The 12,729-nt window shown below is 59.5% G+C and overlaps 1 protein-coding gene across 1 annotated transcript in view; it reads left to right on the top strand.

The window, feature by feature from the left end:
* The window catches only part of TBC1D22A (TBC1 domain family member 22A), a 134,652-nt gene extending 122,565 nt beyond the window's left edge, over nucleotides 1-12,087 (top strand). Inside the window, exon 12 of the mRNA XM_045290684.1 lies at nucleotides 11,740-12,087. Coding sequence (XP_045146619.1) covers nucleotides 11,740-11,868 — 129 coding nt within the window. The 3' untranslated portion in view covers nucleotides 11,869-12,087. The remainder of the gene's footprint in view (nucleotides 1-11,739) is intronic.
* Nucleotides 12,088-12,729: the final 642 nt, after the last annotated feature.

Genomic DNA, 12,729 nt, shown 5'->3' with positions numbered 1-12,729 from the left:
CTCTTTCTCCCTCTAAACGCTGCTGCCCATCAGCTGCTGGCCGGCCATGTCTGAGCACTCCCAGGGTGCTCCTCGGCCGTTGTTGGACTTCTCCTGTCCCCGCCACCTGCCCCCGTCTGCCCGGCGTCTCTCTACCACTGAGTGGAGTGGTGAAGTCCCTGGCAGGGTACTGCACTCCCACCCTGGGCTCTGTGAAGTGCTGGGGTGTTACCTGAGGGCTACCCGCCTGCCCCCTCTCATTCCCTTGACCCAGAGAACCACCCCAGGTCCCAGGCTGAACACATGTCCCAAAGCAGAACTGAGGACCATCCTGAAGGGATATGGTGGGGGAGCCGAGCAAAGGGGTGTTTAGCCCCATTGAGCTGCTCACTGGGAGAGTGGGCACTGCATTCAGAGTAAAGAAAAATGTGTCCCTCTCTCCCCCAAAGTCCAGGCCTATGCCTGACCTTCCCACCTACCCCGATCCCTGCTATGACCCTGGCCCTCTTGGTGGCTGGCCCTCCCTGGCCTCATATCCTATTTGGGTTGGCCGGGATTGGTGGTGTAGGGGGTGGGGCAGGGAGGGCAGGCAGGGCCACTCCTGCCCAGCTAGCTGAGGTGGCCCTGTCAGATGTCACAGGGTGCTCCCCAGGTGTGGGGTCAGGGTCAGTGCTGCTTTCCCCGTGTGTCCATCAAACCCTGGCAAGCTGGGCCACTGGCCATGCTTCATGGCTCAGTGAGGGGTGGGGTGCATGGGGAACAGCCGGGACTTCGGACAAAGGCAGTCTTCCCTGAGGCTGAGGCCCATGGGGTCTGAGTGAAGGCCACGCTTGGTCACCTCTGAAGAATGGTGACCTCACCAGGGAACAGTCCGTATGTTCGGGCTGCGGCTTTTGGTGTGGCTAGGTGGCCATGCAGCTGTCCACCACTCACAGTCCTGCCTGCGAGTCCCTGCCCCGACCTCTTTCCTGGCTCTCTGTTTCCCCAGCTATAGAGGAGGGGCAGTGGGGCTCCACTGTGAGTTACCCCAGTACAAGCTGGATTAGATTTGTGACCTCTGACACCCCACTGGACTCCTAGGCTACCCCCATCCCTTGAGTCCATCCTCTCGGGTCCCCTGCTGACCCTGCTCCACAGGACGAAGTCTCTCTTTAAGAGTTCTGTGTGCGTGGTCACCACAGACCTCAGAGTGTTTGATCTGGAAGCAGCCAGGAAGAACGTCTGAGGGCTGTCTGGGTGAGAAGGCTCTCTTGGTAGGAAGACCCTCTTGGTTAGAAGGCTTTCTTGGTGGGAAGACCTTCTTGGTGGGAAGACCTTCTTGGTTGGAAGACTCTTGGTGGGAAGACCCTCTTGGTTAGAAGGCTCTCTTGGTGGGAAGGCCCTCTTGGTGGGAAGACCCTCTCAGTTAGAAGACTCTTGGTGGGAAGACCCTCTTGGTTGGAAGGCTCTTGGTGAGAAAGTTCTCTTGGTGGGATGGCTCTCTTGGTGAGAAGGTTCTCTTGGTGAGAAGACTCTCTTGGTGGGAAGGCTCTCTTGGTTAGCCTATCTTGTTGGGAAGACCCTCTTGGTTAGAAGACTATTGGTGGGAAGACTCTCTTCGTTGGAAGGCTCTTGGTGAGAAAGTTCTCTTGGTGGGAAGGCTCTCTTCGTGGGAAGGCTTTCTTGGTGAGAAGGCTTTCTTGGTGGGAAGACCCTCTTGCTTAGAAGGCTCTCTTGGTGGGAAGGCTTTCTTGGTGGGAAGACTCTCTTGGTTAGAAGGCTCTCTTGGTGGGAAGACCCTCTTGGTGAAAAGGCTTTCTTGGTGGGAAGACCCTCTTGGTTAGAAGGCTGTCTTGGTGGGAAGGCTCTCTTGGTGGGAAGACCCTCTTGGTTAGAAGGCTGTCTTGGTGGGAAGACCCTCTTGGTTAGAAGGCTCTCTTGGTGGGAAGACCCTCTTGGTTAGAAGGCTCTCTTGGTGGGAAGACCCTCTTGGTTAGAAGGCTCTCTTGGTGGGAAGACCCTCTTGGTGAAAAGGCTTTCTTGGTGGGAAGGCTCTCTCGGTGGGGAGACCCTCTTGGTGAGAAGACCATGTGGTGAGAGGAGCTACTTGGCGAGACTCTCCTCTTGTCTAGAAGGCTTCGTGTTGAGAAGACCCATAGGAGTCTGTGTGTGCAGCCTGCGGCCTCAGGCAGCAGCTGCCCTTTAGACTTGACACAGGGCCATGTCCCCTCGCTGGCCCCAGACCTTGGCATCCTTTTGTTGTGAGAAGCCTCACAGCCACACTCGTTAGCAGGTGCACTGCCTCGTGTGGACGTCCAGGACCCTGGCAGTGATAGGCATTGAGCGAGGAATTTGCATAGGTGGAGACCCCAGCCCAGGAGGGTCTTGTGGCTTGGCCTCCAGGACCTTAGGAGCCTGACAGCCACCCATGCTGGTGTTCTGGCGGAGTCTAGGGTCTCCTATTGGCCCCCAACCCAAATCCTTGCACCTGTGTAGCCCCCAGGCCTTCTGTATTCTGCATCTGTGTACTCACCTCTCTCCCCAAACTGGGCCTGCTGTCTTGTTAACCGTGGGCACAGAGCTCACCTGGCGTCGTGCAGCTGAGCGCTCTATCTACCAGGCATTGTATTCTGGAGCGATGGCTGATGGCTTCACACAGGTTTGTATTTCATCCTGTGCTTACTCGAAGCAGCAAATGTCACGAAATGCCAAAGTAAAGATCAAGAGTCTCTTTCTTTATCGTCCTAAGACACAAAGACAAAACTGAGTCAATTGGAAACTGGTCTCTAAAATAGACTGTTGTGCCTGGTGTGTGAGTCCGGGTGGACCAGAGAAACAGATCCAGGGAGACTCATGTGTATGAGAGAGAGCTTTCTACACAAGAGCAGTTGTACACGGAGAAAACATCCCAGCCCAGTCCAGATCAAGTCCATACGTCCGAGATTAGCCCATATGTCCAATACTAGTCCATACAGTTCTCTTTAGACCCACGCAGTACATGCAATGATGCAGAATGCAGGAAGATCTCAGGCCAGTGTGTAGACGGTCTTGTGGATCCAGTGGTGTTGGAGGCATCTCACTGCTGGCTGGTGCAGGTCTCCACGTGGCTCCTCAGCTCTCTGAGTGTCTCAACAGCAGGAAAGGGAGGGCAGTATGAGTGTGTGGCCCACTTCCAGAGAGGAAGAACAAGTTCCCAGAATCCTCAGGAGAAGGCCATGCCCCACAGAGGCATGATTGGTCATGACCTGATTGACAGGGTTGACTCCACCCCTTTGCTCAAGTTGACAGATGTTGTCACTGCCACACTGGTTGTGCTTCTGTGGGTGACTGGTTGTACTGTCGACGTGGGGTTGGCATTGCTGTGACATGTAGGTTGGTCTGATGTGTTCTATAGTGTGGGTTGATGTTGGTGTGGTCTAGTGTGGTGTTGGTGTGTGGTGTAGTACTGGGATTGGCCTGGTATGTATTTAATCTCATGTGGCATTGGCGTGGTGTGTGGTGTCGTGTGGGTTAGCATGGTTTGCTGGGTCATAGGAGCTGGTGTTTATGTGGTACAGTGTGGGTTGGTGTTGGTATGTGGTGTACTGTGGTTTGGGTTGGTGAGTGGTAGAGTTAGGGTTGGCACTGGGGTCAGGTGTAGTGAGGCTGGCCTCGTGTGGTGTACTGGGGGTCAGGGTTCATGTGTCACCCACTGTGGGTTGGGGCTGGAGTGTGGTGTAGCGTGGGTTGGGGTTGACGTGTGACATAGTGAGGGTTGGTCTGGTGTGTAGTGTAGTGAGGGCTGGCATTGGTTTGTGGGGCACTGAGGGGTGAGTGGGCTTGGTGTTGCCAAGAATAGTAGTGGCAGAGCCCCCCTGTCCCATATTACCCTGCCTGAGGAATGGGGAACCAGGACCTACAGTCTGTGTCATGGTGTCTCTGGGGAGCAGGCCAACCAGTAGTGGGATTGGGAAGGGTGGTAGCTCCTGGGACCACTGCTCACTCAGCCTCAGGCCACCCTCTGGGTCCCTCCATGTCCCAAGCTCTGGGAAGACCGCCTGCCCTCATGCTCCTTGGTGTCCACCCTCCTGAGGGTCCAGGGACAGGGGTTCCAAGGGGACTGTGGACAGACAGCTGAGGGAAGGCCATCTGATGAGGGCTCTCACCCTTGCACACCCGCACAGAGATACCAGCAGGCTTCTGTCCACTCAGACTCCGGAACTGGCCCTCCTTATTAAATCAGACCTCCAGTGTGGTCACGCGGCATGTGACGGCCGTCACTGCTGACTGCAGACACCGGGAAGTTTCATTGCCACCGTGGTAGCAGAGTGATTGATCAGAGGAGTGGGCAGAACGGAGACCAGGTTAAAGGGCGGTGGACAGGCCCTCTGAGCCCCAGAGCATCCAGGGCTTTCTCTGTGGAAACAAGAGAACTTGTGCCAGCCCTACCAGAGCACCTCCTTCCTGGTACCCTAAGCCACACCACACTGCACAGCACAGCAAAGCACAGTGTGACAAGGGGTGTGCACAGGGCAACCCAACCCCATGCTCCAGGTCCCTGGTCCTCTGTGGTGTGCCCCTGGCCCTCTCCCTTGTGCCGTGCAGCAGCTGACTCCCATGAAGAGGGTGCGCGCGAGCCCCCTGCTGCTCTGGTCATACTGGCCTGTGACCGTTGTCCCTTTACGACTGGAGCCCCTGGGGCAGTTGTTACGGCTTCCACGGTCTGTGCTCCCTGCAGAAAATCCATTTCAGGCCCGGACTTTGTTCTGACACACTGTGCTTTTATTAAATCATCCCTCTGCAATGCCTTTCAGTTTCCTTGGGACCAGCCAGTCCTCCAAGGTCACAGGGAAGGTCCCCGGGTGCCCTAGAGATGGGGCCAGCAGGCTCTGTGAGCTGAGCAGGGCCACACTGGGCGTGGGGTGGGGAGCCCACAGGCTGGCTTCAGACCTGGCCAGGCCCAGCTGCTGCTGAGTCCCTGGGGTGCCATTGCTACTCACCTGACCCCTGGGTCCCTGGAGGGTGGTGTTTCTGGTCAACCTCCGTCTCCCCAAGCAGCTGTCACAGGGGCCACTGAAGGACAGACACGCCGCCCACACCCTCCTTCTCTTCCCCAACCCCCCCCTCCCCCCAGGCCTTACAGGAAGACTTCCTCTCCCCAGAGAGCTCTGCTGGGTCCCCGTCCCGCCTGGGTCCCTGCATTCTTGCCTTCTGGAAGCTCCCGCCTGCGCCCCCCAGAACCCACCTACAGGTGAGGTGGAGCAGCCGGGAGCGGAGCATGCCACCAGCCTGTCTCCCTCTCTGCCGTGGATTAGTCTTGCCATTACAGAAAAAACTGCACCCACCATTCACGTCATTAATTGGAAAGCCCTTATTATCTCATTAATGGTGTTTGATATCGGAGGCAGATAAACTTGGAGAAGCTCATCTGTTCAGTCCCTGAAGGAATGTAATTACAGCTTGGGCCCTTAGATCTTCACCTCAGCTCACAGCCTCTGCCTAGCCTTGCCTGTGCTGTGCAGCATGGCTGGAGGGCTGCCAGGCCCGTCTGCAGCACACAGGCACACAGGCTGGGAGTCCAAGTGCCTCTCTGTTGGCTGGGGCCAGGGTGGCAACCTCCCTCTTCAGCTGGCCGGGGGTTGGGGGTGGGGAGAAGGCTCCCTCCTCTGTAGTAGTCTGGGGAGTGGGCCAAGCTAGCTCCATCCTCTGTGGCCTGGGGGCAGGCCCTTTTCTCTGTTTCTGACTCAGAATGACTTGTATGAGGCCTGACCGTCCCCCATTTGTGTCCCACAAGTGGTTCTTTAGGCCACGCCCTCAATGCACGTGGTCTCCCAAACACATCGCAGAGCACCTAGTGCCCAAACTGGGTCGTGTCTCAGGTGTATGGGTTTGGAGCCATCTATTGGGGACATTGTGCCAGTTGAGTGCAGGTTCAGTGGGGACAGGGATGGGTTTGCTGGTGGGGACACTGCACGATGTGTCCACCCAGTGGGCCAACGGGGATGGCATTTGCTACTTCCTGGGTCATCTGGGCAGGCCACGAGGAGAGGCAGCGGGCGGGGTGCGTATGCTGTGTGGGGAGGCTGCAGCCTCACAGAGCCTGCAGTAACAGCTCCACCCTGGACCCCTGCCTGGTTGTTGTGTCTCGTCCCACAGAAAGGTCATGCCTGGTCTGCTGTGCAGCTAACCACCCCATGTCAGGTTACAACGCTTGGGCAGGGACTCCAAATCCAGGGCTGGTGACCCTTCCCCAGGCCCCTCTGTCTGCCTGCCCGCCCCTTCTCCTGCCCACCCTCTTTCCTGAGCTCAGCAGCTCTGTGAGCCACCCATGGCCCCTCAGCCCTCCCTTCTCCACCCCCAGCTCATGGCCCACCCAGGTCTCTGTAGTTCCCGTACAGCCTCCTTCCCACTCAGCCCTGCTCCCACAGCACCTTGTCCATGCTGTGACCTGGCTGCAGGCCATCAGATTGTGCCCTCACCTCTGTGATGACGGGCAGCGTCCCGAGGAGGGAGATAGCCCCACAGCCAGCCTGGACGGGAGTGGGTCTTTTTGTGCCTGGGGGCTCCAAGGTGGACTTCAAGTGTGCCCCAGAGCTGGAGCTCAGCCATCTCACCCCACCTGCCCTCTGTGCCCCCAGAGCCCAGGTCTCCCCCAAACCCCATGTCCCCCTGGATGCTGCTGGCTCTGTACTCTCCCATCCCAAGGCCAAGGGAGGGAGGTTAGGGGCTCTCTAAAGACCAAGAGGAAGGGGCGCTTTGGGGACCCAGGGCCTCAGTGTGGCCCTCTGGGACAGACAGGCTGAGAACAAGACCCTCACATCAGTGTTGGGGGCCCAGGGAGCCACCGAGCCACCCCACCCCCCCTTGTCACCTGAGAGTGTGAGCACATTTCAGGGCAAACACGGTGGGGCGGGGGGCGGGTGCCCTCTTGTCGGGGCTTGTTTTCTGAGCAGAAGGAGGGAGGACCCTGTCATTTCTCCTGCAAAGAAGGGGTGTTTGTTCTTCTCGTTTATCTGTGTCCACAGGGACGTGGCGGTGTGGCACCTGCCTGGCGGGGCTGATGGAAGTGCTGGTGTGGCACACCCTGTGTCCCGGCCCCATAGCAGCACCCCAGTGTGAGTTCCTGGGGCCACTCACAGTGGGGTCCGTTGGGGGCATGGCCAGAGGCTGGGTGTCCTGCTTGCTCAGGGACAGAGTGGCGCTGAATAAAAGAATGTGCCCGGCACTCTGAGGCCACGGCATTAGCCAGAGGGAAACTTCCAGGAAGGTGGAATGTCGTGGTGGAAAGTGTGGGTGTGGTGTCACAGGTGGGTGCTTTAGAAGGGACACGTTTGCGATTGGCCCCAGGTGTGCGTGTGTGTTTGTTTGTGTGTGTGTGTGTCTCTGCCCTCATCCCCTCTGTGGGTGTGGCCACTGTGGTGCCCTCTGCACCCAAGCGTGTCATTCCCAGGAGTCCAGGGACCACTGGGTCTCTGAGCCCTGGACTTCGAGTCCTGCGGGTCTGCTCGCCTCTCCTCCCTGCTCTCAGCCCCTTGCAGGGGGCCTGAGGCCTGGCCTGGGGGGCTGGGGTGCACCTGCCCCCCTGTCACACGCGCACATACGAGACTACACACATTTGTGTTCAAGCCTCGCTACCACCACTGTGGGAGGGGCTCTGGGTTGTGTCTCCAAATAATTCCGTTGTAATAAACCTCGTTCCTGCTGGTAATAATACCCCCCCACCACCACCACCCCATCCCCAGCTTACAGCCTGGCCCAGAGCCAAATGATGGGATACCTCCGGTCGCACAGCACAGCCTCTCCTGCGGAGGCCCTCACTCTGAAATGTCGGTCTGTGGGTCTGTGTGCTCCCCGTGCCAGTCATGTCCCCACAGTCACTGTCCGATCACACGCTGCCCCGGATGAAGCCCTGCGTGTGGATTGGGGGGGGGGGGGTTTCCCACACTGAACTCTCCGCAGGAGTAGAAAGTCCATCTTTCTTCCTCAGCTCAGTTAGTGGTTTCAAACTGCTGATCTTGTGGTTAGCAGCCCGGCACGTAACCTCTATGTCACCAGGGCAGCAGCCGCCCTTTTCAGCCACGAGGCAGTGGGTGGGTGTAGGGGTCCGACTCCCCGCTCTCTCCGTTCTGAAGCAGGCCTGTCTGCTGGGGCCCAGAATGAGGTCGTGGCTGGCTGGGCATTGTCCTTGCTGGGAATCCCCTCTGCCTCTGGCCACGCTGTCCTCTGGCGGCCAGGTGCAACTATCACACGCTCTCTAGGACCACTCTGCCCCTGCCTAGCTGCCCCTGTAGCCTGGTAGGGTGGCCAGGCCTGCAGAGGGTGCCCTCTGGGGCGAGCAGGTTTGGCCAAATGCGAGAAAGGCCTGGGCAAGGGTGACCTCAGTGGCCAGCAAGGTGTGCCCACACCTACCCCTACTGGCTGGGTTGGTGGGAGCCTCAGTCATGGCCTCCACTCCCTTTCCTCAGCTTTGGCGAGTTCTACACGCGGGAGCTTCACCGACACCTGGCCCTGCCCCGGGCTTACAGTGAGAAGACTCCCGTGCAAGGCCGTGACACGTTTGGAGGCTTGGGCTGGGCAGCCGGCAGTCCTGGGCCCTCAGCCTGGCCAGGAGTCCCACAGTGGCAGGGCCCAGGCACCAGATAGCTGAGGGCGAGGTTCCAGGAACGTGTGCACACCTGGAACAGAGTCCTTGCCTCACCTCTGAGGGGCCCCGGCGGGTCCCGTGGGAGGGCGCCCTCGTTTCTGTAAAGGTGCCTGCTGTGGTCACGTGTCTCTCGTGTTCTGTGCTGTTGCTTAAGGTCCCCTCGGGAGGCTTTCGCCACCCTGAACTGCCCTTCCTGGCTTCGTGGGCGAGAGGACAGACTGAGCACCTGGGGAAAGTGTGTGACTTTCACGGTGTGAGGAACAGGGAACAGAGTGGGTGAACCGTGAGACCAGTCACCAAGCTCCTTCCCTGTTGTAGCATGCCCTCAGCCCTCGGGGGCTGCCAGTCACGGCCACGGAGCTCAGTGAGTCCAGGAGCAGTCATTTGCACGGGCCTGCAGGTGGCCTCCCTTAGAAGGGCCCCTGTGTGCTGCCTGGCCAGGCCATGGTTCTTGGTCCGAGGCCCAGGTTCAAGTCCTGGACTGGTGGCCTCCTCTCTCGGCAACCAACTTCCTCTGGTAAAGCCTGTTTTGTGACGTAGCCCGAATGTATGGTGACATACTGTGTGGCATGGGGCTGCTACTGAGGAGCAGCTGCTGGTTTTGAACTGCTGGTCTTGCAGTTAGCAGCCCCCCCTGTATTCACTATGCCTCAGGGTGGGCGGGTAAGGGCATTTCAGCCGTGGGCATCGCTGGTGGCGGTAGCCTTCTGGCCAAAGGCAGGCAATTTGAACCCTCTGAGAAATGCCTCTGCCGACAGGCCTGGCTCTCTGCCCACGTGGGAGTCACTGTGGATCGACCCCACATTTGCCCCTCCGTACACGGAACGAGAGAAAGGTAGAGCTTTGTGGTGAGCTGTGCGGGCAGCTACAGGCCTGTGTTCTCAGGCCTGCATCATTCTGTCTCCATGAACCTGGCGCCTGGCGGAGGGCAGGGGAGCCAGCAGAGACGTTAGACAGAGGGAAGGCGCTCCCTCCTGCACGTGCCCACGGCACTGCCCCTTCTTCACTCTGGGTGGTTGGGATCGGAGCGTCCTGTGTGGGAGCATGTGAGCCATCACAGGAATGGGTGACCTTGCTGGGGCCGGCCACCTTGTCCCCTGCTTGCTCACAGGTGCCAGCCATTCCCTCCTCTGACTCAGTATTTACATGTGCACACACACATGGTACCTGCATGCACACATGTGCACACACTGGTGCTTGTATATATACGCACATGTACATGCTCATGGGCACAATCACTCACATGCACACACATGGTCATGTGTATGTGCATGTATGTACATGCATGTACACACACACTCATGTGCAGAGAAAGGCAGGAGGCTCAGAACATATCTAGCACACAACTCTGGGAAAGTGGGGTGTCTCGGGGAGCTGAGGCAGCACCTCCACAAAGCCAGTGAGAAGCGGGTGTCTCAGGAGCTGGGTCCCCGACATGGTAGGAGGCCCTGCCTAGGGGCTGACCTTGCCGTCACCTTCTTGTACCTCGGGGCCACAGCCCTGCTGGGCAAAATGGAGGTCAAGGCCACCTCGCTGGCTGCCCACAGTCTATGTCTGATGAACCCCTCTTTGGCCCCTCCCCATGGCCAGCTGGTACAGTCTTGGGGGCCACACCCCTCAGGGTGTCCCAGTGGCATATCTGGAGGCCAGCCCCTCACCTGAGCGGGGGTGGGGGGGGGGTGGGGGGCCCTGCCCAGTCTTGCATCCCTCGGGATGGGCCTTTCAGAGAAACCCAGGCCTGAAGATGGCCGTGTTCTCCGCCTGCGGAAAGGTCAGCTGGTGGACCGTCCCTCCTGGCAGCCCCGGACGCCGGGCCGGGCCATTTCCATTCCTGCTCCGTCCTGCAGCCCGGCACTAAATAGATTCTGAAATTGAGTGTGCAGAGCTGCTGCCCTCCCGAGCTGGCGGGGTATTGCTTCTCACCTTGCGAGGAGCGAGGTCATGATAATATGAAGCGAAGTGGATTAAAAATAAAACCAAAGGTATTTATTTATGACCTGCTCGGAATTGGATTGGCACCCGTGTAAGTCGCATCTAATGGTGGGAGACAACAGATTGATGTTGATATGTCCCTGGGGATATCTTGCCGGGGAAATTGGCTCCGTGAATTCAATTTAAAGGCCCGCAGAAAGTATCCAAAATGCAGAAGGAGATGGGACGGAGGGAGGGACTTACTTTCACCACTACAGCAAAGCAGCTGTTAGTTGGGCGGGGGGTGGGGGAGCGGCCAGCAGCTCTCACTCCTGTGATTGGAGAGCTGGACTCAGGGAGGGTGGGGACATGTGACCCGGGGCCACTGAGGGGGGACATGGGGGAGGATGGGAAACGTGGCTGCAGACCCCCAAAGGAGGATACAGGGAAGGGAGGTGACATGTTTGTGGCCAAGGGCCAGCCCCAGCCAGCACTGGAGCAGGAGCTGTGCTCAAGGAGCTAAGCTGCCTGTGAGGTCCAGGTAGAGACCCCTGCCCCTGTCCTACAGCTGAGAAGGGGCTCCGAGAAGGGGAGTTGGCTCCAGGGTCATACCGTGCCGCTTGCCCTGCGCGCTTGAGGGGACCTGGCTGTGGGAGGGCAGGAACTAGCCCAGGGGAGAAACAGCTGTTCCTTCGATAGGAGGGAGGCCCAACGCCAAGCAGTTGGAGAGGACAGGCCAAAAGACATCCCCCCACTCCCATCCCCCGTGCGCCATCCCCCCCACACACACCTGCCCTCTGTGGCAGCTGTGGGGCCAGGCAGTGAGTGTCAGTTGGGGAGAGCCCTGCAGGCCACTACTGGGACCCCGACTTGTCTGTGCCACCACAGGGCAGGGGGGCTAGCCGGTCACTGGCCAGCTGCTGGGAGTGCCCCCCCCTCCCCTGGAGAGTCCAGCTTGTTGCACCCATGCTCTGACACCCCCGTGACTCCCTGGCTCCCATTCTGCATTCTGCCCTCTCCTGCCCTGGGGGTGGGGATAAGGTGGGGTGGGGAATGGGATGGAAGGATTGGACTGAGGGACAAGCTCGGTAGGCCCAGTGGCCACAGCACCATCTGCATAGAGGGCAGGGGTCTCCCTGCACAGTGCTGGGGTTGGGGCTAGAGTGCAGGCCCCCTTCCTTGCTGGGCTTCCTTCAGCACCCAGTGTCCTGAGTGCCCCCCCCCGCCCCCCATCTCCCCCTGTGCAGGAGCTGCTGCTCTTCCTCCAGAACCTGCCCACCGCCGCCTGGGGGGACGAGGACGTGAGCCTACTGCTGGCCGAGGCCTACCGCCTCAAGTACGCCTTCGCCGACGCCCCCAACCACTACAAGAAGTGAGCCGACTGCCGCCTCTGGCCACCCGCCTCCAGCGCTGTGCTCAGACGGCCACCAGCCTACATGGGGGCTGGCCCAGGGGCTGCTGCCGCCAGGATACCAAAGAGCTCGGCCCACTGGGCGTCCTTGCCAAACTGGCGGAGAGCCTAGGGCAGACTGCTGGGGGCCCTCCCGCGGGCCTGCCCCGTGCGGCCAGCTGAGAATAAAGTAACAGGAAACTCAGTGACTCTCGGCCGCTGTTCGTCTCCCATCCAGGCTGGCCATGCTGCCGCTCCCTCCGTGACTGAGCCCCGTGGTGGCTTGTGGGACGTATGTCACCCACCTACGCTTTCAGTCTCAGGCTTCAGCCTGGTGCACAAGGAAGCATGGGCTGCCCCAGGTCTGGAGGTGCTTGGCACCCAGGGGTGTGGAGGTGATGGGGTGGGTGGTCTTGGGTATGGAGGTAGGTGGGGCCAGGGCTTGAAGGTAAGTGGGCCCCACATGTGGAGTTGGGCAGGGACCTGGGAGCAGACCTGGGTGGAGCCCTCAGGTGTGTAGGTGGGCGGGGTTCTGGCTAAGCCCCTGGGGCAGGACCTGTAGCCAGTGGACCTGTACCTCCCTGCAGCACCGCCGTGAAAGAGAGCATCTCCCACCCGCTGGGCCCAGCAGATCGGCGCCTGCAGGAGCCAGTCTCTGCAGCCACCTCTGTCTCCTGTCTCTGCTTCCCCACCTTTGTCCCCCTCCCACCCAGGACCAGGGCGCCTCTTCCACCAACTCTGAGCTGAGTCGGGGGTCCCCGGGACTCAGGACAGAGCGCCATCCTCAGAGGAAGGGTGCCCACGGCTGCCCTGAGTAATGCGTGGGCTCCCTGTGGGTTCACCTAGG

Source organism: Echinops telfairi, unplaced genomic scaffold (genome assembly GCF_000313985.2).
Source record: "Echinops telfairi isolate 266 unplaced genomic scaffold, ASM31398v2 ScPeMD7_2;HRSCAF=8, whole genome shotgun sequence".
Taxonomy (NCBI): Eukaryota; Metazoa; Chordata; class Mammalia; order Afrosoricida; family Tenrecidae; genus Echinops; species Echinops telfairi.
This window is presented reverse-complemented; position numbering and strand designations above follow the sequence as displayed.